This window comes from Mesocricetus auratus, unplaced genomic scaffold, assembly GCF_017639785.1.
Source record: "Mesocricetus auratus isolate SY011 unplaced genomic scaffold, BCM_Maur_2.0 Super-Scaffold_100045, whole genome shotgun sequence".
Classification (NCBI taxonomy): Eukaryota; Metazoa; Chordata; class Mammalia; order Rodentia; family Cricetidae; genus Mesocricetus; species Mesocricetus auratus.
The window spans coordinates 8,800,009-8,826,371 of record NW_024429222.1 but is presented as its reverse complement, the minus strand read 5'-3'; the positions used below and the strand labels follow the sequence as shown (position 1 = coordinate 8,826,371).

At 41.3% G+C, this 26,363-nt stretch overlaps 1 protein-coding gene across 2 annotated transcripts; it reads left to right on the top strand.

The window, feature by feature from the left end:
• The first annotated feature begins 401 nt into the window (after positions 1-401).
• LOC121135922 (carboxylesterase 1E-like) lies at positions 402-22,791 on the top strand. 2 transcript variants are annotated; one of them, XM_040735313.1, is made up of 14 exons: positions 402-567; positions 1,735-1,939; positions 4,483-4,621; positions 7,259-7,392; positions 10,051-10,204; positions 11,828-11,932; positions 12,602-12,706; positions 13,745-13,783; positions 15,805-15,945; positions 17,520-17,600; positions 18,212-18,359; positions 21,126-21,257; positions 22,140-22,212; positions 22,426-22,791. In XM_040735313.1, exons 1-14 carry the CDS (start codon positions 516-518, stop codon positions 22,601-22,603), a joined length of 1,686 nt encoding a protein of 561 aa, XP_040591247.1. In that variant the 5' UTR covers positions 402-515; the 3' UTR covers positions 22,604-22,791. The 2 variants fall into 2 exon arrangements, with proteins under 2 accessions (XP_040591247.1, XP_040591246.1); XM_040735312.1 differs by having other exon boundaries at positions 1,732-1,939.
• The last annotated feature ends 3,572 nt before the right edge of the window (positions 22,792-26,363 follow it).

Sequence of the window (26,363 nt, the reverse complement as noted above, 5' to 3'; positions counted from 1 at the left end):
GGATACAGAAGATGAGAGTTGTGTTCTGAATTCTGTGATGAGCAGCTCTGGGGTTGTGGTGGGTTCTAAGGATTCCTAATCCTTTATCAGGCCCCTAACCAAAGCTTCACTCTTCTGAAGGTATCATTCAGGTTTCAGGAAGCTCACAGAGCACTGAGATAAAAGAATTGCAGGGAAAAATGCATGAATAAAAGTTGTTGGAAAAGTTTCTGGCCACCTATAATCTGAGAGTTGGATTGTGACTATTCAAATAAAAGAGGGCTAACTGTGGGTGAGTGAATACACAGGTTAAACAGAGTAAACAAGGGGTTAGCTTAGAGACCTCACACTGATACCTGGGAGTGTCTTAGAAGAGGGCGGGATTTTTTGTCATCAAGGATTTTATAATTGTGCTTAATGCCCAAGATTTCTGAGTGTGTCTCCTGCACAGCAGTGGAGCCAATACTCCAGAACTTTCTCCATTATTACAGACCAGAGTTGAAGACTTCACTGGATTGCAAGCGTGTTTTTCCAAGATGTGCCTTTGTGCTCTGATTCTGATGTCTCTATCAGCCTGCATGGCATTGGGTGAGTTCTTTTAAATACAAAATATTTGCTCCACATGGAGGCAGAAAAAGATGTGTATATATCAAAAGCAAGATAAATCTAATTTGGCAAGATTTTCACTCTCACCCTGGGTTCCCTTGTGGAATGGCCCAGACCAGGGTTGCCCTGTACCTGAACACAGTGGGAATAGGAGAGTTTATTAACTGTGAATTCCAGGAACACATGATGGTGCAGAAAGACAAGGAGTCAAGCCTTTGCCTTACAGAGGGACACAGACATCACAGTTTTACTACTTTAATGGACTGTAGGGCAGATTTTTTGTTTGTTCATTCGTTTGTAAAGTGTGTATCACGGTGGTTTTTGAAAAATTGTAAGAAATGCATGGATAAATAATGACAGATCCCAAATGGAGTGGATTAAAAGAAAGGATATGGTCAGGTCAAGGCACAAGGATCTAATGACCATTGGGAAGGCATTTGTTAATAGGGGCTCTTAAGGGAAGGGATACATAACAAGGTGAAGGGCAAAGAGGGAGAACCAGGTTCATCCAGGAAACACATGGGTTGGGAATCTTCGCAGGTTGCTCTTTAGGATCTCTTCTGAAAGCAGAGGTGATGCAGCATAAGCAGATGTAGGATTTGTTTGAATTGCAAGAGAAATTGGGAAACGCTGCTGCTTTGATTGTGTGGTGTAAAATTCTAGGGAATGAAGTTAAAGGAAGTGGTCCATGCTATGAGATCTGTAAAAAGGAAATGCCAAGGATACTGACTCTGGATTAGATAGATGCTAAGAGTGTATCTGATGCTTTCACTCTTAGGACCCCATTACCCTGTAGGAACTTGTTTGTTCCCTCACCCAACAAGTGTCTCTGCTCAGGATCTTATTGGATACGAGTCTCCAGATGCTTCTATGAGGCACACCAAGGTCTTGTTTATCTCAGTCTGTCCTCTTTTTGCAGTGACCTTTTGATAGATGCTTTCTAGTTCCAATTTCAGCTTACTTTTCCATTTATGGATCTCACATGAGGGTACTTTTCTCCTTAGTCCTTTGATGTCACAAGCAAATGGGACCTATAAAAGTTCAAGTGGTTTATTCACTGCCACATCTTGAAAGAGGCCAAACCCACCTAGAACCCATATCTGACCTTTTCCTTCTCATGAATTTATGTGTCATCTCTTTGTCTAGCAGGATACCCATCCTCACCACCCGTGGTGGACACCGTTCATGGCAAAGTCCTGGGGAAGTATGTGAGCTTAGAGGGATTCGCACAGCCTGTGGCCCTCTTCCTGGGAGTCCCCTTTGCCAAGCCTCCTCTTGGATCCCTGAGGTTTGCCCCACCACAGCCTGCAGAGCCCTGGAACTTCGTGAAGAATGCCACCTCCTACCCCCCTATGTAAGCCACTCCCGCAGTTAGGAAATCTGCCTCTGGGTGATGCAAGAAGGATTCAAGACAATTCTCTGATCTACTATACATAGTTTTTGTGTCTTTCATGAATACTATAGTATCATTTCTGAACCACAATAGCTTTCTGGAGTCCTCTGTTCAACACATGTGCATTGAATGCCTGTTGTGAGCCAGGTATGCTCCAGTATGAAGACACACTAATGAACGAGACTCAAACACCTAGAATCATTGAGCTGTATTTTAGCACAAGAAAGAGACCAGAGAAATTTTCAGAACTTAACAAATAAATAATGCAATATGTTAGAATATGATGAATAATGAAATGAGATATTCCAGTGTTATCTATCCTAGTGTTATCTCTTTTTGCTGAAAATTGGAGGAAACATGAAGAAGGGAGTGCCCTCCCATATGTGTCTAGCTGACCACTAACAATCTGAACAGTTGTTTCTGTGCCCCAAATATCCTGATCAGATGGTGAAAAGATGGCAGTTTTATATGGCCTCATAGCCACCCCCCAGAGAAACCAAGAGACTCACAAATATCACTTCAGATGAGGATACCCAAGGTTCCACCTGTAGCTGCCTTCTCTTATGATATCATATCTGTTGTTTTTACCTTCTGATCCCAAATGTAATACATGAGTACTGAGAACAAGTCAAGAAACATACAGAAAAGTAAATGTAAGTAATATCCCTATCACAAGAGAACTGTTGTTACATCATTAATATTACTTTTCAGTCATTTTCCTGTTGCCTGTTTCCCAGACAATGGTTCATACCTCCCCATAACTTAGGTTGCTTCCAGTCTTACAGGTGCCATCAATGCCATTGAATCAGTAAGTATCACAGCCTGATACTTAATAACAACACAAAATCCAACAGGGAATATATCTACTTAGTCTCTGATTTGGTGTCATGAAATTGTCTTTGGTGTTCTTGATGGTATAAATGACTCTATGATCTTACGGCTAATAACTGTACATATTGATGACTGTTTTAGGGTCGGTCCAACAAATTTCTGAGTAATGAGTAAGAGTCTTTTGTTAAGTTTCCCTCCAGCAATATCTAAATCTGTCAGCTTCCTCCAAGGACATATGAGAACATTCATTCACAGACACCTGCCAGTGCTTGCAGTTATTAAAGGAATAATTCGTGGGTACAGGAAAGTGAACTTGGCAATTAAGAGCAGTTACTGAGCTTGCAAAAGACCAGAGATTAGTTCCCATCAGCAACATTAGGTGGCCCACAACTGCCTGTAAATCAGCTCCAGGCCATCCAATGCACTCTTCTGACCTAGATGGGCAGTCTTACACAATGTGTATACCCTCACATGTACTTACATATATGCATAAATAAAAAATGAATAATGTGTGACTCTTACGAAAACAAGATATAGTATGATAACTGGAACAATTAATATAATGTATAAATAAATATAATTTATTGTTGTAGAATTTATTTTAATACTAGTGAAGTTGAATTTCCTTCATTTTGATAATTTGAATCATTAGTTTTGAATTAATTTGAATTATTGCTTTGTTGACGTAAGAAAGCCTCCAGAGAACAAGGGTCTAGACATAACTTTTCTGGTTTTACTTTAGACTCTTAGCAACTAAAGTTGCTAAGTAAGCTGATAGCCTTACTTAGATATACTGAGGCCAGTATGACTTCCATCTGTGCCACAAAAATGAATAATGTTACTTATATTTTACTTAATTAAAAGCACTTTACAGCCTGCATCATCCTAACTGTGTGATCTTGGGCACTCTCAAATTTTCCTGTCTTTGTTTTCTCATCCATAATCTGAGAATAAAGATAGAATCCATGTGTACAGATGATATGCTGTTTGTTCATTAGGAGAATTTAAATCAGTGCCAGATACATTTTTTACCTTTTCACCCTTACAATCTGTTATCACAGAATACAGTAGTGATTGCTGGGAAAAGAACATGATAAAAAGCCTGATATTCCATCCCCTTAAGCACTCACCTCACAGAGACCTGGAAGTTTGGGTCCCAGAGAAAAGTTTGAATTCACTCATCAATGAGTATGGCAGGATAGAAAGCCTTTCTTATGAGTTTCTCCCACAAAGTTATCACTCCTGACCTGCAGAAGTTAGACATTAGAGGTAGCCCTTATGGTCAATACAAGTCTCTGCAGAGGTAGAGTTTGGAGGAGCACAGATATCCTGCAACCCACAGTACAGAGCACATCGGAGGGCAGAGCCCAATCCTGGCAGTGTGGGGCTATCATCTCCAAGAGAAGGCACTATATGAGGATTTTTGTCCTTGACTCAAAGCTTCACAAAGGCTCTTTGGAAAGGGTGAGGCATCAAGTTGATCTCCATCTTCAGGGTTGGGAGTCTTTTAGAGTCCCAGGTTTCCTACTAGTATTCTTAGATACCCTCTTGCCAATTGCATCTAAGTCTGGTCCGGTAAAAATAGCTCTATTCACAATGTCAAACTGGCAAGGTGAACTTTTCAGCTTTGTTCTGGAGGAGCATCTGCTATTTTTTTTTTAATCTCCTCCTAGGTGTTCCCAACAAGCAGTAGAAAATCAGACGCCCATAATAAACAGCACGGAGAAAATTCATTTCCAGTTTTCTGAAGACTGTCTCTACCTGAATATCTACACTCCTGCTGACTTGAGGAAGAACAGAAAGAGGCTGCCAGTAAGTACGGAGCCCGGTGACTCAGTCTCTTGAGTTCCAGCATCTAGATCTTTGTGCAAATGAAAGACAACAACAGCAGCAGCTGGGCACAAGGCACAAGGGGCAGACTGACTGAAGGTTTCCTCTGACCACACCTATCCTTGTTTCACACTTGCCCAACAACATCAGATTTGCTGCCCACCTGCAATTACAGCCTCATCTTCCATGCTCTCTTATGCTTCTGAAAGGAAAAAAGGCTGCTTTCAGTTTTCAGCTCTAACACTAGGATCTGACACATAAAGACAAAATTTACAATGATGTTAGTGCCAGAAGGAATCTTAGAGAAAAATGAACAGCCCAAACCTTTCTATACAGATAGAGAAACTGAAGCTTGGGTAGGGAAGGGAGGCCACAGAAGGGAACACAGGACAAGAGTTGGGGCTTCATCCTTTACACCTGTGCTCCTAGGCAGGGCCTGGCGAGGGGGATGTGTGCCACCTTTCTTCCCACTTTACGTTTGACAACCGTTACTGCCATGGTATCTCTGATGGCCCACGATAGCCGAATAAAGGCAGCAATTAGGGGCAATCTCATTAGCACTTCTCATGTCCGTTGCCAACTATCTATGATTTTATTGTAGCTCCTTCCACACCCTAGTTGCCTTTGAAATGTACTGATGGCCTAGTGAGTCAGCATTTCCCATAGAAATTAAGGGGCAGAAGTAGGGCACACTGCCAGATACAGGCCAGAGTCTTAAGGAGGACTACTATAAAAGAGATGATCCTTGAATCAGAATAAGACAGTGTGTGAGAACCCACACAGTCTCCTACAATCCTCTAGGATAGAATTCAAAATGAAGGAGGAAGCTGTGATCATGAGAATAGTATTTGGTCCTAATAGTGCATAGTTTGCACAAGGAGGTGAGAATAAAGCTCATTCCCACTCATTCATTTGCCTCTACTGTGGACTCAGTGTGACTACACAGTCAGATTCTGGGTCAGAGGATTAGGAACATAGACCGATGTGGAGAGCCTTGCCTGCCAGGGCCTTGCCATGTGGCCTGCACTCATATCACAATATCTTGACCATGTCATTGTCCACCAGCCCTTGAGCTCAGTCTTTCCTCAAGATGAATTTAATTCAGTCTTTCCTTGGACATAATCAGTTCTATAGAAGGGGAAATAGGATCTCCAGAAGCCAGAGGGTAGGACACTCCCTAGCAATGTACACAAGACCTTGACCACAGGATCTGGGTTTGAATCCTTGGTCTACATTTCACTTGGTGAAGGACCAAAGCATGGTTTACCTTCTCAGCTTCTTATCCTGAAATAGGACCTAACTGTATGAACAATCGATGGTGAATATCTAGCCAATCCTGATTTCAGTAGGAAGGAGAGCAGCAGCAATGAACCAGAAAGGCTTATATTCTAGCTCTTTGTTAATGGCCTAGAATTGCTGGGGGTCCAATTCCTGTCTAGCAGCAGCTTACTGAATTGTGTTCATTAGCCATGGCAGGAGATGGCAGCTCAGTGTGAAGCCACTGGGGCCAGATGGCTGAGTCAGGTCCTATCACAAACTTTCATTAGGGTGGCATTTAATGCTTTCCTAACCTATTTTCCTATCTGTCAAGGTATACAGTATAAATATCTACATTGTGGTTAGATAATTATTTTAAATTGCTCAGACTACTGTCGCTGAATATTTTGATATATTCATCAGTAATGTTATATAAATTATATATATATACACATATATGAATCATTATACAACATTGTAACTTTATCCCCTCTCAGTTCTATGACACATGAAATTTTAAACCCAGGAGTCATGAGTCAGTGGGTTTTGTGTGCTCCCTTCGTCTCAAACCTACTCACAATCCTTGATGTGTTATAGGTAATCATGTAGTTAAATGACTAAAGATTTCATAGAGGATGTGGATGTGATCTTTGCTTTGCAGGACAGGGGAGAACTTGAGGGTGCAGAGGAAACAGAGAGAGGGACTGTTGGGAAGGGGTGCCATTGAGGATGTGTGTAGATCTTAAGACAATCCCTCAGGTACATTAGTATTAAAAGAGCTGAAAATAAAATTTGAATACGACCTCTGTATAATTTTCAGACATCAGAATGGTGGAGTGGTAGACAGCATGTAACATCCCTGGCCCCCTTGTTTCCTGTGATAATGCTTCCTTTCTAAAAAAAAAAAAAAAGATTTCTCTTCATTTAATATATATATATATTGTTTGCCTGGATATATCCCTACAGGACAGAAAAGGGCACTAATCTTATTACAGATGGTTGTGAGCCATCATGTGTCTGCTGGATATTGAACTCAGGACCTCAGAAAGAGCAGCCAGTGCTCTTAACCACTAAGCCATCTCTCTAGCCCTGATAATGCTTCTTACTTTGAAAAGACCTGAATAGACACTGAACAGGGCAGGTCTGTGGGGAAAAGTAGAGGAGGATGACTATGATGACCTCTAGGGTCTAATCAGGCAAACTGAGGACAGAGACTACATTTTGCAACTTGCCCCCACCCTTGAATTTAAGTGGTAGTCTCCTCGAGCCAGGATCTGGTCAAGGAATCAAACCAAAAAACATAAGATGAGCTCCTTCTCAATTCTACTTTATGAGCAGGATGGTTCTTTTCTTGTTGTCCAGGTAATGGTGTGGATCCATGGCGGAGCACTGATAGAGGGTGGTGCATCCACCTATGATGGACTGGCCCTCTCTGCATATGAAAACGTGGTGGTGGTGGCCATTCAGTATCGTCTTGGCATCTGGGGATTCTTCAGGTAGGGTTTTGGACCCTCATACCTGCCTTAGTAGACCTGCATTGGCCTTTTTTTTTAAATAGCAACATACCTGAAACTGATTAATGATATAGAAGACAGATTTATTAGGCACAGAATCTGGGTGCCTTTAGCCACCAAACAACCAGGCCTATCAGCAGACTTTAGTGGTGAAAGTCTCTACCTTAACATGCGGTAGTGGAGTAAAAGAACTTTAGTCTCTAGGATAAAGGGCAAAGCACATACGAAGGCAATAAGCTGGGGAGAACAGAAGGACAGGTAACGTTAGTTTTCTTTTTATTGCTGTGATAAAATATCATAACCAAGAGCAGCTTAGGAAAGAAAGAGTTTATTTGGCTTATACATCCTAGTCATAGCTGATCATTGAGGGAATTTAGGGCAGGAATTTTTGAAAAGAACTAAAACAGAAACTATGGAGGAATGGCCATAATGGCTAGCTTTCAAGGTTTACCCATCTTATATTTCATATATTGGAGGACAACCCACAGTAACCTGGGTCCACGTGACCATTGTCTTTAATTAAGACAATGCCTCCATCAGCTTGCCTACAGGTTAATGGGATGGAGGCATTTTGTCAATTGTCATTCTCTTTTTCCAGGTGATTGTAGCTTACGTCAAGTTAACAACAACAAAAATTATTAGCACATGTATACTCACACAGGTACAAGCTCACTGTCTCATGAAGTAACCTGATTCCCTTGAGCACACAGGTCCTAAAAGAATACAGTGGGCCCAGTTACTTAATTACCTTTCATTGGGTCTCACCTTCCATAGATTCTGTCACTGCATAATGGTGTTGTCTCCTTAGGGACCAAGACCCAACACATGAACCATTGTCACGTCAATCATATCCAAACCATGGAATCTGCAAAATCAAAAAGACCTTAGTGATGTCGTCTTCTTGCGGATGTTTACTAAGTTTCTTCATGCTGTTCACAGTTTTGGCTTTCTTGAACCATATCCCTCTTCATTCCCCAGCCACACAGGTCCACTTCCTTTTGGGCTCTCTTTCAGGAAGTTTGTTTCACTCACCAAACTTGTGCTTGCCTTGGGAGACCTACTCTTCACATTGCTGTAGGTGTCCTTCAAGTACTCATCCATTTTCCCCTGTGCTATTCAGCTAACTGCATTCCACTGTGACAGCATCAGTACCAGTGTTTCCCTTGAATGTTTTGACATCTTCTCCCAGGAAACTATGGAAGGAATGGGCTCATGTTAGTGGTGCTGCAGTCAAGTTTTTTACTCCCTACACTGCCAGGCATTGCTCAAGGCCATCTATGACCTCTACCAGTGCTCACCCCAAGCTCAGGAGGCTCACTGCACCAGCCAAAGACTATTTATACTGGCCTCTTTGAGATGCTCCTGTTCATGGCTTTGACTGGTGGCTTCTTACCAGTACTTCCACACTCTGTCTCCAGGTTGTATCTGTATGTCTGTCTTCCTCTCTACTAACACCCTGAGTGACCCAAGAAGTACTTAACACACTTCCCTGTTTGCAGTCTTCACCTTTTTTTGAACCCCAGTTGATCCTCTTTAGATAACATCTCCACTCTGTTTGTGTGCTGGGCACATCCCACTTCACAAGACCTTTGTCACCTACTATTTGTTCCTTACAACAAAATCCTTGTTTGTTTCCCATAAGATCCTCTGCATAGCCACTGGCAGGTCCAACTTCCTGGGTCATCTGGACAAAAAGGCTTTTGGCCTCCTCCTTTTCTCATGACCCACATCCAGCATCCATTCTCTTTATTTACTTATGAGAGCCCTAAGTCTCTAGCCTGCTATAAGCCCTTAGTTTATATGAAAACTGTTCATTTACAGTGAGAGTGATCCACATAGTGTCCAGAATGCTCTGAGAGATGACTGAGTCATGTCACACTATTGATCATAACACAGAAACTCTCCCAGTCAGATTCTACCTGCATTTCCCAGCAACCACCCTCACTCTGTTAGCCCTAGGGATATTGTACCTGATGCTTCTCCTAACCTAAATTTCATTCTCTATGTCAGTGGATCCTAACATTGCCACCCTTTAATACAGTTCCTCATGTTGTGGTGATGTCCTGCCCATAAAATATTTTCATTGCTACTTTATAATTGCAATTTTGCTACTGTGATTAATCATAATGTAAATATGTGATATGCAACCACCAAAGGGATTATGACACACAGTTTGAAAAATCAGTGCTTTAGATGCTAGACAGACCCATATTAATTTTACTTAGGTCCATACCACATGCCTCTTCTCAGTGAGGCCTTCCAGAGTCATGAGACTTCAATACTGCCTCATAAATTTACCTCATCCCTCTTTCTTTGTGATTTTCTGTTTCCAGTGACATGATATACCCTTTGAATCTGTTGGTTTGTGGTCTTCAGTATAAAATAAATGTAGTCAGATTTTGTCTTCTAGTGTCCCAGAAATGCAGTTGGATTAATAGATGATGGATACTCAGTACATAGTTGCTGAAAGAAATAGTGAGAGGCCCACAAAGATCAATGTAGGGATGAAGGCCTGGTGAAGTCCTCTGTGTCAGGCATTAGAGTATAACCTAGTTCTGGAAGATTGATTGAGGATCCCTAGTCCATCCAAGGACATGGGAACTTTGCTATTCTATTTATACCCCTTATATTATCTTGCAGCACAGGGGATGAACACAGCAGGGGGAATTGGGGCCATTTGGATCAGGTGGCTGCACTGCGCTGGGTTCAGGAAAACATTGCCAATTTTGGAGGAGACCCAAGCTCTGTGACCATCTTTGGAGAGTCAGCAGGAAGTGAAAGTGTCTCTGTTCTTGTAAGTATCCCTGGGAATACATGCCTAGTTTTGGTGAATTTGCTGATGGAACCTCTTGGAGACCAGTCATCTCCAAGGACCACAAGCATCTTTACTTACAATAGAGGAGTTCAGGAATCTATATTGTAGCACACCTGATGTGGAGGAGTTAAGGAACAAAATAACACTTTTGCTTCCAGAAAGTTCACTTTCCAAATTTGTTATCCAAAGCCATAAGCATATCCTTTTACAGCTTGGGACAATGACAACTCTTTTCTTCTCACTTGGTTGTTTTTCCCCTTGTTAAATATTCAGCATCAAAGACTCACCACTTCTAATTGTAAATAGAGTTGACTATAAACCACAAACAGGGAGAAGTAGTTTCTAGGCCACATGCTGTGGCCTCAAGTGCTGACAGCCAGCATGGAACTCTGAGGTGTTCTTGTGAGTTGTCAATACCCAAGAGAGAGCAAAGCTGACTCTGGAGAAGAGGGATGGGTTTTGCTTGGAGTTTGGACAAGAAGAGGAATGAGTAGAAGTGACATGGGCAAACCCTAGCAGGGATGGAGGAGATGTAAATGTCTTGCTGATGTGAGGAATGGAACTTAGGGAAATTTTAAGAGATACTTAGAAATAGAAAAATTTTGTGGCTCTTAAAAACAGTACTAAGTGCTTACTCACTGCATCTATCAATCATCTAAAACCGATGTGTATTAACTGTTTATATCATCTATCTTTAGCATTTATCTATACGTCTGCCCATTTATCTATGCATCTATCTATAATCTATCAATCCATCTCTCTTCATCTCTTTATCATGTCTCTATCCATTATCTGATTCCATATAGTCTTAGCTATAACCCTTTTTTTGGCAGTGAAATTGTTCTTAATAATGTACTATGATACAAATATCTCCCTAAACATTAAGCATTCTTACACAACACAATGAGTCACTATTGTACACTATTTTACATCAAAACTGAGAAATGGCTTATTTACCCAATATCCTAATACATGGATATTTAATTATTCCCATTGTTTCCACTATAAAAATGCAATATCAAATATCTTCTGTATCTCTGACATTTCACACTTCCTGTCACCCTTCCTTCTTCCCCACTTCCTGTCTTTCACTATCCTGCTGTTGTCCCATAAGCTATATCCTCAGTCCTTTAATCCTGACCACTTTTCTTAAGGTAAGTTCTGAGTAGTAAATATTATATTGCAGAATTTGTGACTAGGAATTGCCAAAACTGTCTTTAAGGTAGTTTTGATCATCATGATGGCATTTGTCATATACCTCCTGTTTTGTGTACTCTGGTTCCACTACACTGAGGATATGGGGGGATCAAAGATCCATGGTGTCAGAAGCAGGTCTAGAGTGACAAATTCCCCTATTCCCAAGAGCACTGCAATCCCTAGGTAAATGGCTAGGGTAGAGGAGAGGGCAGAAGGAGTCTTAAAAGGCAATAAGAAATAGAAGCCATGAATTTAAGAATTCAACAAGGGGTGGGTTTTTGGGAGAGTTTGGAGGGAGGAATGTGAAGGGATAAATTATGTAATATAATCTCAAAATTTATTATAAAAGGGTAAACTGGCCCTTTGTGCATATAAATTCTTTCCTCCTATCCTCCTTCCCTCCAGGTGTTGTCTCCTCTGGCCAAGAACCTTTTCCACAGAGCCATTTCTGAGAGTGGTGTGGTCTTCACTTCCGGTTTATTAATGGAGGACGTGACTTCGCTGACAGAAGTATGTCTCAACCTGGGCAACTCCAGTGTCCTTTCGTCTGATTTCCTGAGGCCTGGGTGTGCTTGTGTGTAGTGGTGGTGTGTGTGTGGGGTGTCTTACTGCTTATAAGATTCAACTCAAGGGATTCCTGAAGTAAGAGTGGCTGAACAGGAAGGGATTTTCTGGTCTCATCTAAGCGACATTCTGCTGGTACCTCACCTGTCCTCCTCTGCATCACGTTACTCAGATACCTTGCAATTCTGCACACGTTGCATGCTGAGACAGGGTACATGCCACCTTTATTAGTTCTCATATGCTGGGTGCTGGAAGCTGAAGCCAAATGATCTGAATGTGAGCAAACAGATCTGAACTAAATAGTGGAATCATGGATCCTGGCTCTTCACTTGTCTCTACATGGCTTCAATTGAGATATTTTTATATTTTGTTCATCTTTAAAGTTATAAGCAAACAATCAGATATGTAAGTGGCTCATTGATATCTGATATCACAATTATAATTAAAACTGAAAAAAATAATTCATGGGCCCCAGAAACACCAACTTTTCTAGAGTGTTTTCAGACAGGCTTTCCTGTCTTTAGAGATGAGGCTTAGGATAGAACCCACTGTATACACCAATAGTGGATACTAACGTTGCTTTTGACCTCTGTGGCTGCCTGTTATCTCATGCAGAAAGTTGCTGTTATCGCTGGGTGCAAAACCACCACATCTGCTGTCATTGTTCACTGCCTGCGCCAGAAGACAGAGGATGAGCTCTTGGAGGTCACTCAGAAAATGGTGGGTGTGTAGACTAGTGAAATCTACTCTCCAGGCTTGGACTCAGGCTTCATTCAGTCTTCTGTCATCTAAATCTGAAGTGCTGCATGCAAGTTTTTTTTTTAATTTGTATTATTTGTTTATTTTTTTTTTTTACCTATTGGGGGTAGTATCAATCAATGATGCCAAATGCAATTTTTGTACTTCTTTTTTAAAATAATTTTAGTTATGTAAATTAAATACAATTACATCATTTCTGCCTTTCCTTTTCTCCCTCACACCCCTCTTGCTTTCTCTCAAATTCTTGACCTCTCCTTCTTTAATTGGTGTGTGTGTGTGTGTGTGTGCACGCATTCGTGAGTGTGTGTTTGTGTGTTAGAAATGAGCTTCTAGGATTCAGTTTTCTTTTGTGAGAATACACATGTTTTGAAGCCTTGAACTGGAAAAGGGATGGGTAGATGTGACTGGCTATCTCCTGGGAAGATAAAAGTTAGATTCACCTTGCACTTACATCCTATTTGCTTAGAAACTATCTAGCACAACATTTGAGCAATAGTTTTTGTTTAAACTTTGTTGAATGGAAACTATTATGAATTCATTTCAAAAGATTAGCTGTTTCTGGAATATGGTGACACCATCTCATATCCAGATATCTGAACTTAAGAAATGACAATAGGGGTGTGGAAAAGAATGGGAGGCTCATCCCATCCTGCTAGTTCATATACTCAGATCAAACTCCCCTTGATGCTGCTACACCCTCGCCGCTTTTTTCTCTAAGGAAAGTGAGGGTATTGTTGCCAAGAAGAAACTGGAAGGGGCATGGTTGTAGGAGGATGCAGGTACAGGCAAGCAGACATTCTCTCCAGAGCTCCAGTGATCCTGACTCTGGGTCACTCTCTGCTACTTCCTCTCCCTCACCTTGCTCCACCCTGTATCATGCAGAGAGGACCCCATGTGGGATTCTATTACATCAGTCAATGAGGAACTAAGAGCCCAGCCCAAAAGATGAGATTTTATACCAGTAAGGCTGACCACAAAAATGTATCTTTGTTTCCACAGAAATTCCTTAAGCTTGATTTACAAGGAGATACCAAAGAGGTAAGTAGATGTTTTACCGTTTGCAGCTATGCAGTGTTAGTCTTAAATTAACTATAGTTGGTAGGATTCCCCTTGGTGGAATCACGCTAATTTCTTGTGTGTACTGTTGATGCCTGGAGGAGCAAAGTCACTAGATAGTTAGCACAATCAAGGAAACCAGAGGCTTGGCTGGCCCTGCTGCCCTGACTGCAAGTTCTGTGCTCCAAGTCAGCCATTCTTTTCCTTTCCTTATTTGCATTTCTTGCTCAATAACTGGTCCTGTGAGAAGAGATGACACCAGAACTTTCTACTATCAGAAGGAAGAGATTACTAGCCAAGAGTCTTGGGAGCCATGGTTGAGCACAAAACCTCTCAGGATGACACAGCTCAGGAGGTTTGTAGGGAGGAGCCTGAGATTTCAACCCTGAGGCTACCACATTGCAATTTATACCATGGAAACTCCAGCAGGGCCCTCCATCTTGTTCCTCCTGTCCGTGCACCTACCTCCCAGCCATGCAGTCTGGGAATCAGTTATGCAGCCTCGTACACCTCTGCCTACTCAATCCCCCTGATGATCCTATCGCTTCCCTTAAGTGTCTGTGAGGCCAGAATGAGAGTCTTTTAGCCAGCTGGCAAAATTTCAGGCAGTATTTATTAAGTGGCAAGATATGATTTTGAGCTGGTATGCAGCAGTGAAACAGAAAAAATATCTATCCCTCTTGAGGAATTCCATCCTGGAGAAAAAAATATTAATCTATGTTTTGAGTCTTGGCCATGGTTAAGATAGAAGAGAAAGTAGAGATGAGTATCATGATCTCTACTCTATAGTCTTCTACACCATGGCCCAGACAGTCCTGATTTTGACCTGCATGAAGTCAGCGTCAAGCGGGGAAGGATATTTGCCTGTCTGAGGATGAGGTCATTCTGGGAAGTGATCATGTGATACCTACATTTTGTGATAAAACTTTGGAAAAAGTAAGAAGCCATCTAAGCTTCACATGTATGTGTTTAAAATTCATGCAAAGATAATGAATTTGAGAAGTTCATAGCATAGAGCATGATTGTGAAGCTGAAGAAATGTAGTGTCTTGTTACATGGGGGGAGGGATAATGAGTCCTGCCCATTTGTGTCTCACTAAATCCTGCATAAACTAATTCTTTTTAAAAAGATATATGTGATATAGTGTTTCTTTAACCAGGACTTCACACATACTATTAGAGTGTTGCCATTGTGGTGAAAGGCTCACACATTCTGCATTTCCCTTGAAGCAATGGATTAAGATCACTAATTCAACATTTATGACAACCTTGAAGATCTAAGGTATAATGAGGGATACGTCACTATAATAGTATAAGGAATAGTGAGGATCAATTTTAGGTAATGTGATACAACTGAAATATATCATACATGACACATGTTTAATTTGAGTTAAGGCTCCCCCTTCTCCTTCTTTGCAACCATTACATTGCTAGAGACATAGACATGTCTCTTATTGGGCCTTTGTGACTCTAGACCTTTAGTTCCCTTCTAAGCAACCTGATTTTCTGTGGTCACTGTCCATAGTCAAAGGGTCTATATTCCAGCTGCAGTCATGGGGTCTATGTTCCAGCAGCAGTCATGGGGTCTATGTTCCAGCTGCAGTCATGGGGTCTATGTTCCAGCAGCAGTCATGGGGTCTCTGTCCTAGCTGCAGTCATGGGGTCTATGTTCCAGCAGCAGTCATGGGGTCTATGTCCCAGCTGCAGTCATGGGGTCTATGTGCCAGCTGCAGTCATGGGGTCTATGTGCCAGCTGCAGTCATGGGGTCTATGTCCCAGCTGCAGTCATGGGGTGTATGTTCCAGCTGCAGTCATGGGGTTTATGTTCCAGCTTCATTCATGGGGTCTATGTTCCAGCTACTCTCATGGTGTCTATGTCCCACCTGCAGTCATAGAGTCTATGTTTCAGCTGCAGTCATGGGGTTCTATGATCCAGCTGTCCCCTTGGATAGGCAGAGCAGGAGATGCTGGTCATCTCTGACACTGTTCTGCTCTTTTCCCCAGCTCTATCCCTCCCTACCTACTGTGATTGATGGAGTGGTGCTGCCCAAGGCCCCAGAAAAGATTCTGGCTGAGAAGAATTTCAACACTGTGCCCTACTTAGTGGGGATCAACAAGCAAGAGTTTGGCTGGATCCTGCCAACTGTGAGCATAAACAATATTGTTTGACAGGTGCCCTTCCCCCTACCAATTACTCATCCAACTGTGCATCCATAAGCTCTTTGTACAAGCCTTGCTTGTTGTCTAGGGCAGCTGTTCCTATTGTTATGAGTGGATCTTTCCTCAGAAACATTCTTGGGCATCACCTATCACCTGTCACCTGAGAAATGTTGCCTGGGAACATGTAATTTAATTTTTTTTCTTTCTTTCCTTCCTTCCTTCCTTCCTTCCTTCCTTTCTTTCTTTTTTTCTTTCTTGTTTTGTTTTTGAGACAGTGTTTCTCTGTATTGTTTTGGAGCCTGTCCTGGAACTCACTCTGTAGAACAGGCTGGCCTCAAACTCACAGAGATCAACCTCAGCCTCTGCTCCCAAGTGCTATTATTAAAGGAATGTGCCACCATATAATGTTTTGCCTACATGTGTGCCTGCAGACAAGAATCAGACACCAGATCTTATTATGGATGAATGTGAGTCCTCATGTGATTCTTGGGAATTGAAATCAGGACCTTTGGAAGAGCAACCAGTGCTCTTAACCACTGAGTCATCTCTCCAGCCCGACATTTCTTTTCCTTAATGAATTCTGGAATTCCCTGCTTCTGGGCCTGTTGAAACAATAATTGTGCAGATGAAATTACCAAGAAAAACAAATCAGGAAATGAGTTGAGAGTTCAGAAGCACCAGTCTGGGACACAGAAAGACACACTTGTATTTGGCCCTTCAAGTCTCATGGTTCCCATGGGTGCTCTCAGTACTTCAAGGACAGTGTTCAGAAAGGTGATCTGATTGATTTGTTTCTCATAGGCTTTCTTCTTTAGTGATCACAGAACTTATCAACAGTGGTTAAAGCAGGGCAGGTTCCCCAGTAATAAAATTAACAGGAAAGGAATGATCAAACATGGCCTGGACTCAAATCCCTGACACCAAGGCTGGGGATGATTTCTGTATGACGAGATATAATTGCCACTTTCTGTAGTGACTTATGTAGGAGAGATGCCGGGAGACAGTCTTCCCATCAGTGAGTTGTCCATGGAGTAAGTATAAATTTTGCTTGAAAGCTCTGTACTTAGTCAGGCAGGTATAATAGGGGTTCATGGTGTCTTAAGTTGCTCAAACAATGCTAGAGTAGAATTCTTGATGGGATCAACACAGGCTGAAAGTATTACAACTTTCACTGGCAACTTCAAATATCATCAATTAATTCAGCCATAATGGTTGGAATGGTTACTTCCTCAATTAGCAGGGTATGTAAGTACCCAGCCTGTTCCTCTGTCATTGGGCTCTCTGCTTCTACTTTACCATTGTCTAAATGTTCTTCCAGTGCCTAGGGGAACATTGTCCCTCTAGCCAGATAAATAAGTATGTAAGTATCTTCATCTTATTCCTTCAGTTTCTATATACAAATCCATTTATTTTGTTGATTTTTGTTAAACTCATGGGAGACCCATACCCAGGGATGAGGAGCTAGAGCCTTCAACGCACAGTAGGGAGGATGGTTTTCCTGGTTGTCTTTTCTTGTTCATTTCTGAGCATTCACAATTGCTGCACTGTTTTTTAAACAGCTAATGGAATTCCCACCAACTGATGTAAAACTGGACAAGGAGATGGCCACATCACTCCTGAAGAAGACCTCGAATTTCTTCGTAAGCATCATATGATCCATGGTAACTGGCTGAGGGATTGGCCGAAATTGCAAACATTTCTTTTTCTATTTATTTTTCAGTCTTCTCTTACATATTACACCCTGACTGCAGTTTCCCTTCCCTTAACTCCTCCCAGCAACCCCAAACACATCCACTCCTCCTCCAATTCCCTTCAGAAAAAGATCAGGCCTCGGCCTTCAAAGGGGTATCAAGCAAACATGGCATAACAAATTAGAACAAGACTCAGCACTAACCCTCATATTAAGGCTGGACAATGCAACACAGTAGGAGGAAAAGGGTCCCAAGAGCAGACAAATGAGACACCCTCACTCCCACTGTTAGGAGTACCACAGGGGCCTCAAGCTGAACAATCATCATGTATAAGCAAAAGACCTAGCTCAGACTCATACATGGTCAATGATTCTCTCTCCAGTCTCACCAGAGAAAGATTGAGACTCATTCAGACAGACTCTATACACATGTTTTCCAGCTATCACCTCAGGAGGAGTTTATATAGGGCACAGAAAACTCACAGTCAATGAATAGGTCTCAGTTGGCTGGAAAGGACACACTGCTCAGCTGGAGGTGGTCCCTTTGTTCATCCATTTCAGGATATACCGGAGGATGGGATTCCAGCCGCCATTGAGAAGTATTCAATAGACACAGATGACCCAGTCATAAATAGAGCCCGGTTCCTAGAGTTGATTGCAGATGTGATGTTTGGTGTGCCATCTGTGATTGTGTCTCGTGGTCACAGAGGTGAGTCCAACCAGAGGTGGCTGACCATCTTTGGTCTCTAACATTCTGACCCACTTGGACAGACCATGCAGAAGCTCCTGTGGTGAGGTCTCAAAGTTTAGTGCAAGGAGAGTTCTATTCTGTTTAGTTCCTGGTAGTGGCGAACTCTATGGGCAGGATGCAAATGTAAGCAGTTAATTTTTGAATTGATCCCAGAAAACATCATTGAAGGAGAAGAAGAGTGGCACAGGATGGAGGTAACAGCCAGTTAATGATGCACGGCTAAATACATTCCCACTGTGGACAGCTGGAGCTGGAAACTCTGAGAATAATCAGACCAGTGGTCTTACCATTATTGCATCTGTCCATGTATATTGCTGCATGTCTGACTTTCCTATTTGGTTGCCTTGTTATTATTTTTTTGTTTTTTGTTTTGGTTTGGTTTGTTTTGTTTTGCCAAATGGTTCAGGCAAAAACTTCCAACACTATGCTGAATCAAAGCAGTATGCAAGGTAATTTTTATTTTATTCCAAGGTTTAGAGGAAAATAGTTTCCCTGTTTTGACAATATTAGTTGTCATTCTTAAGGGAAATCATCACATTTCTTGGATGAAAACTTTAAACTTTAATCACTAACTATTGTCCTCATAGATTTTATTCTCAAAAATTTTTTATACCTTTATTCTTTCACAAATCTCTCTCTCTCCCCCTCTCTCTCTCTCTCTCTCTCTCTCTCTCTCTCTCTCTCTCTCTCTCTCTCTCTCTCTCTCTCTCTCTCTCTCTCTCTGCACACTGACACCTTTCTCTCTTGCTATTTAACTCAGTTCCTAACCAGTCTTGGTGAGATCTCTTCCACTGGGCTGTGTTCCAGCTCTTCCAGGTTTCTCTTCATTTGCTCTCTTCTCTAGCTTTAGGCCTGGTTTGTTCTCCACATACTTTATGTCGTTTATATCAGAAATCAGATCATTTAGCAAGGACAGTTTATTTTAGCCACAGAGTATCTGTTTTAGTTTTGTTGTTAGCACTATTTTTGTCTTTTAAATATAGGACTTGGAATCCACTTGCCACATGTATGATCACTACAGCTCTAGAGTGTCCTAAATTCCATTTATGTCTTTGACGTTAGTGTTAACAGGTCTCTAGTTGTTTATTAGAATCTCTTTACTTCACCTTGAAAACTCCTCTAATTTCTGGAAGACATGTCTTCTCATGCTCAGTTCCATATGTTTCTATTTGTTTGTTTCTCTTATTTCTGAATGGCAGCTTTGTACCTTATGGTTTTCCTGAGACTTGAAAGACAGACTATTTCCTGCTTGTGTATATTTAAATTGTAATAAATTCTACCACAAAGATGCTACTATACCCATGTTCGTTACCATGCTATTCACAATGGTGAAGAAGTAGAACCAGCCTAGAAGTTCACAAATGGATGAATAGAGTGAATAAGCTGTGCTATATACAAAGTTGAAATTTGTAAAGAAAATAGTTATGATATTTGCAAGAAAATGAATGGAACTGCAAATCATCGTCTATAAGTAAGATAAACTTGACTTGGGACAATAAACATGATGTGTATCCCCTCATCTGTGAAGTCTAGATTTAAATTTGAATGTATATGAGCATGGAGGAGAAAGACTAGAATAAAACGATGAGACAAGAGGAGATCTTCAGGGAGAGGATAGAGGAAAAAGGACAAGGTTACACATGTGTCCTAAAAAATGATGAGTAGGGGATCAAGACCGGGCTGGTGAAACCCACAGAAACTGCAGACCTGAACAAGGGGGAGCTCTTGGACCCCTGACTGATAGCTGGGTGGCCAGCATGGGAATGATCCAGACCCCCTGAATATGGTTGTCAGCAAGGAGGCCTGGCCAATATATGGGGCCTTGAGCAGTAGATCGGTATTTGTCCCTGGCACACAAATGGAATTTGGGTGCCCCTCCCACAATGAGGGATGTTCTATTAGCTTGGAATTTTTGGGAAGGGCCTAGGCCTAAAGAAAATGACAGACTCTAGATATCCCCAGGGAGGGCCTCATTCTCCCTGGGGAATGGAGTGGTGACTGGGTAGGGGCTTAGGGGTGGTAGGCGGTGGGGGGGGGACAGGGGAAGATAGGAGGTGGAGGGACCTGGGATTGACAGGTGAAGCCAGCTTCTTGCTAATTCAAATTTTAAAAAGTAGAATAAGTGCTTATATATCCTTAGCTCTAACCACTCCAATGCGGGTGTGTTTGCGGGTACGTAGAATGTACAGGAGTAAATAGAGCTAGGGGGAGGAGACCCATTCTCTAAGGAAAGGCACAAACAAGCGGGTGGAATGGACATGAAGGACAGTGGGGTAAAAAAACTAATAAAGCAAATTATGTATGAAATATCTCAATGAAACCCATAATTTTATGCTAATTTAAAACATTAATTAAAAACAAATAACACTTTCAGGCAAGCACTTCTATTTTCTTCACACTCCTATAAATGAGTGAGCAAAAAATGAGGAAATACTCAACCCCAGTCTGAATAGAAGATGCTGAGTAGTTTGTAGATCTACTTGGAAATGAATGTGCACCAGAGCATTACAGTGAACATCTATGTGTTCTTTGGGTGGGTGGTGCATCTAATTCATGAATGCCTGACTCAGGTACCATCTCTACTCCCTTTCTGAACAGCCCAAATACATCCAGGTGATGAACTGAAAGAGTTAATATGCTTTGCTGATGACCAGGGGTTCCTTCACACGTAAAGGACATTTTACCTTCCATGTACATGCCTGATAACATGAACTCTCTTCCCAGATGCTGGTGCCCCCACCTACATGTATGAATTTCAATACCGCCCAAGCTTCTCATCAGAAATGAAACCAAAGACGGTGATTGGAGATCATGGAGATGAAATGTACTCTGTCTTTGGAGCCCCTATTTTAAATGGTAATGGTGCTTTGTTGCCTGGGAGCTTAATATTTATTTCCCCAACTCAGGGTAACAGGAATAAGCTAGCCTGTCAGATGCCCAGCCTTTCTCCTGCTCACACTAGGAAAGGTATATGCTCATGGGCAGCCAACAATGCTTTCCATCATGATGCTTACCACTAATATAACTAAGAGAAATGTATCACCCAAGTTCCCCCGCCTGAAGACAAGAATTGCACTGCTTGACATATCAGAACATGAGTTAAGAAGAGTCAAGCTGTTGCTGTCTGTTAACCAGATGTAATTTGCATCCATCTGTCTGTATACGTATCTGTTTATCTACAAGTTGTACTTTCACTTATTTTATAGCTAAGAGTATATTCTAAAAACCCTTTGATGAACATCTTTAATACCTTAACTCTCAGCAGGTCATGTTTATTGGCCCATTTCAATGGCTGCTGATAACACACTGAGCATTTCCCAACTAGGTATGTTTTATGCTACATGCAATTCTAATATGTTTTCAAACAGTGAATATATGGTTTTGAAGAGGAGCTTGAGAAAAGACACATGTACCAGAAATACCTTCCTATAAGGACATCACTGAACTGCAGCATCCGTTCCAGAGTAGGGAAGAACTGGATGCTGGGTATGGAAAACAAAGTCAGACAGCTTGGAATGAACTGCATGACATGCTGAGTCCTGGATCATTCATTCTCAAACTAAAAGTGCACATCAGCTAGCTTGAATTTCTTACAATGAATAATTACATACAGTAATTTTTTAGTTAGAACCCATATTCTGTATTCATAACAAGCTATCTCTTGCTCATTAAATGCATATTAAGTTGACACATATATCATATATTATATAATATTATATATATTCTTATTTCTCACAGATGGTGTCTCAGCAGAGGAGGTCAACCTCAGCAAGATGGTGATGAAATACTGGGCCAACTTTGCTAGGAATGGGTGAGAATAGTACAAAGACATTGCCAAGGCATTGGGCAAGGTGGGACCATGGGGAAGTGGTGGATTTTCCCTATAAGTGTTGCTCTGACAAACGTGTGCTCCAATTATTGTGCAAGAGCTTTTGTCAGAGATAAACTAGGAATCACTATAAGTGTCATATGAATGTGGGACCACATAGCAACTTTAAGAAATTATGTTTGATTATGTCCTCAGGAACCCCAATGGGAAGGAGCTGCCCTATTGGCCAAAGTATGACCAGAAGGAAGGTTATCTGCATATTAATGTCACCACCCAGCAAGCCCAGAGACTGAAAGATAAGGAAGTGGCTTTCTGGACTGAGCTCAGGGCCAAGAAGCCACCACAGACAGTGCACACACTGAGCTATGAATAGGAAGCTCTTCCAGCCTTAGGAGACCACCAAAGTCAAGACGAAGCTACCCCATAGAAGATGTTTCATGGCCAAATATGAGTCCTTCAGAAGACTGGAGAATTTTGTTATGGGGATGAGCAGGGGACAGAGAGGGTCATGGCTGTACCTGTGGCCTCAATTTGGAGAATAAATGTTCATTTTAAGATCAACTCAGTGTCTGTACCTCAACCTACCTTAGACTGAGAAAGACAAATAGAGATTATCATAGGAAGTGCCTTCATGTAGGCAAGTGCTTACCTCCAAATTTGGGAGGAGATATTTTTCAAGAAGAATATAATGTGAGCTTTGGCTTATCCTCCAACTCCAGCTGGGAGATATCACCAAACACAGGAGGAGGACACATGGGAGTTTACTAAAGTGTTAGAGGTGATGCGTGGCTAACATGAGAGTTTAAGCACACACCTAAGGAGGAGCTTGCTACCCCCACTCTCCTGGGTGTCTGTCAGGTGCTATGGAAAAACTGGAGGCAGGTTGTAAGACCTTGGAAGCCCATCTCCAGTTGGGTAGACATGTAGCCCTGATCAGACATGTACTTTGATGAATGCAGTCCTTCCATCACTGGAGAAAACGCATCATTCTCTACTTCAGGGCCCTCATGAATAACTACTAGGGCTTGAGAAAACAAGAAAAATCCATGTCCATCTTCTATACCCAGGGGAGAGTGGTAATATAAACTGTCCTAGGTAGAGATCATAAGCAATCTCTATTGTAAAGGAAGAGCAAAATCATTGAGAAATCTACATGTTTGAGATTTAGGAACACACCTCACCCATGTTGAAGCCAGACTAACACTGTGTCAACCACTCTTGGGTGCTACCTGAAGTGAACAGATATTAAGTATCAAGTCAGGAGACCTCTGTGAAGAGCAGGTCTGAAGTTGAGGATTGAGAAAGACATGAAGGCAACTCTCCATTAACCAGCCTTCCCAGAAACATGCTAGAACAGTGACAACCCCTGGGAGGTGTAGAGGAGATGCCTCAAAGTCCTGTTTGCTCACTGCATTTCCTTCCTGTGTGTGTAGGATTGCTCTCAGCATCCTCAGTGCTGTCATACTTGTCGTAATTTAGTTTGTGCTTGTCGTGGAAGGTCTTTGAGTCTCCATCAATTTTAAAGATAATTTGCCAAGCCTGTGTAGTAATTATTTGCTTCAGGACTTAAATTATACCACGCTATCCTTTTTATTTTATTTATTCATTTATTCATTTTAATTATTTACTTTTTGTTTCCAGAGTGTCTGTAACAAGGGTGCTATAATTTTGATGAGTTTGCCTTTGTAAGTAAGTGGACACTTTTCTTTTGTGAGATTTTAGTGATTTTTCCTATGTCCTGAAGTCTTTTAATCTTTTGAGATTATAATGTAAATATATCATTTCCCCATTTCCATTACTCCCTGCAACTCCTCCCATAATATGCCTCCTTTCTGTCTTTCTAATTCATGCCCTCTGTTTTCATTTTTCTTACATACATATATGCATATGTGTATACCTACATGCATAAACACAACCTGCCCAGACTGTGTAATGTTACTCATATGATTTCAGGGTTGACCATCATTTGGTCTGAATATCCAATTGTTGTGCTCTTCCCTGCAGAATACTATTCCCCTGCTCTCCAAATGGCTTGGTTGCATCTTGATTTTAACAGTCTGGTTCCATTACGCAAATGGAATAAAGACTTTTAGAAGCAAACCACACCAAGCTTCCCCTGACTCCAGCAGAGAACATCTTCCTAATAGAAAATGGGTTTTTCTCTACCACAGTTCCAGGGCTGCTGGTCCTAAGACATTGTAGAACTGGACATGTGATTTTCTTTTATGTGTGGAATCTAGTTTCGGTGTCTGCGCATGACTGTATGTGTATGTGCAGAGTGTGTGTTGGGGGGAACAAGAACAGCAGAGATGGGGCCATGATAAATTAGGAAGAGATCCCTAGAGAGATGAGACAACAGAACGCTCTGTGGCCAGGACTGATCAAAGGCTTTCACTTACTCCCTCATAATATGGAGAAGAAACAGCTCTTTGTACTGGCTGGTTTTGTGTGTCAAATTAATAAGCTTGAGTCATCAGTGAGAAAGGAACCTCAGTTGAAGAAATTCCTCCATGATATTCAGCTATAAGGCATTTTCTCAATTAGTGATCAATGGTGGAGGGCCCAGGCCATGGTGAGTGATGCCATCTCTGGGTTGTTTTTAATTATAGAAAAATCTAATACAGTGTTCTTCTATGACTTGTAGTCTATTGCTTCTAACATTCATAGATGAAGTTTCCCCATAAGAATATTTTCACAGTGTCAGAGTATTTCTTATCCATATTTCTTGTAATTACTAAAAAGTTGCAGCTGTGAGACCTGGTGAATTACCAACAATGTATATTTTAGCAACAATAATGGGGTAATCAGTATTCTGTTGAACCTTGTAGGCTGTGTTGGGAAGACACAAAATATTGTAATGACAATACTGATGAAGTCACTAATATGAATATATCCCCTAGAAAAACTGGGAAGGATTCAATTGAAGGACATTATTAAAAACATAAAGCAGATGTGGCTATCACTGTAATCTATCACTAAGAAGCTCAAGGCAGGAGGATATTTTTCAGAATAGTCTCATGTAGACAAACCAGAGAAAAAGTATAGTATATCAAATCTTACCTGATACAGAGACATTGGAAGCTTGAGGAACAATGCAATTTTAAATCAGTCTTTCTGTGTTCTTCCATCTAGAGAGTTGTGTTTAAAAATTAATAAATGATGCTGGTACAGTTCCATATTGGAAAGGTGACCTTAAGGAATACTTCACAATATACATAAAACAAAATTTATAGAGGTTGGAGTTGTAATTCAATTCTAGTGTGTATATCACATGTAAATGTCATGTACAGTCTCTAACATCATTAACTCTCAAGAATGAGTCCAACTTTAGGATTGAGGAGTAACTTAATGATATGGTACCCTTCTCCGATGAGCAGAGGATTATAGTCAGGGATATATTTTTTCGTTCTTTTTCTTTATGTTGCCTTTTAGAATTGAAACATTCTTCTTTCATGATTTCAAAAAGGGCTATTATTTTGCAGTTTTACAAAGTGTTTTATTCATACAAGGAAGTGAATCACAATATCCAACAGGGTAACTGCTAAGTTCGTCTTTCATTTTAAATGTGCCTGCTTAGATGACTGAGGCCTCTTTTGGACATCTGTTACAAAGTCGAGTCTTTCCTGCTCTAAGACACCATATGTTTTAATTACACTCCCCCACATTCTAACTTTTTGACTTTTACATATATAATTATTTGACTAAATTAGCCAGGGCCTTACCTGGAGATGAAGAACTTTCTCTGTTTTGAACTTGGCCAGAGGGTTTTTTGTTGTTGTTGTTGTTGTTTGTTTGTTTGTTTTTTAGTAAAAGACTCTATTTCACTAAAACTAAAACTTGAGTCACACTGGTTAACCCACAACACACATGGATAGTACCATAACCCCAAAGGTCTGGATTGATGCTTTGACCTGGTCCCTCCCACCGGGCCACAAGACACTGGGATAGGTGTAAAGAAGGGAGACCAGGTAGACTGGATTCAGCAATTGTAGGTTTGGGACATTAAGGTCTAGTGGAGGAAGAGGCAGCTTACGAGGGACCAACAGAAGGTGATGTAAAGTGCTCAGAGTTCTCCAGAAGAGAGAAAGTTGTGTTATGTATGCACCTGCCCCGACCTGCACCTGATCAAGGAC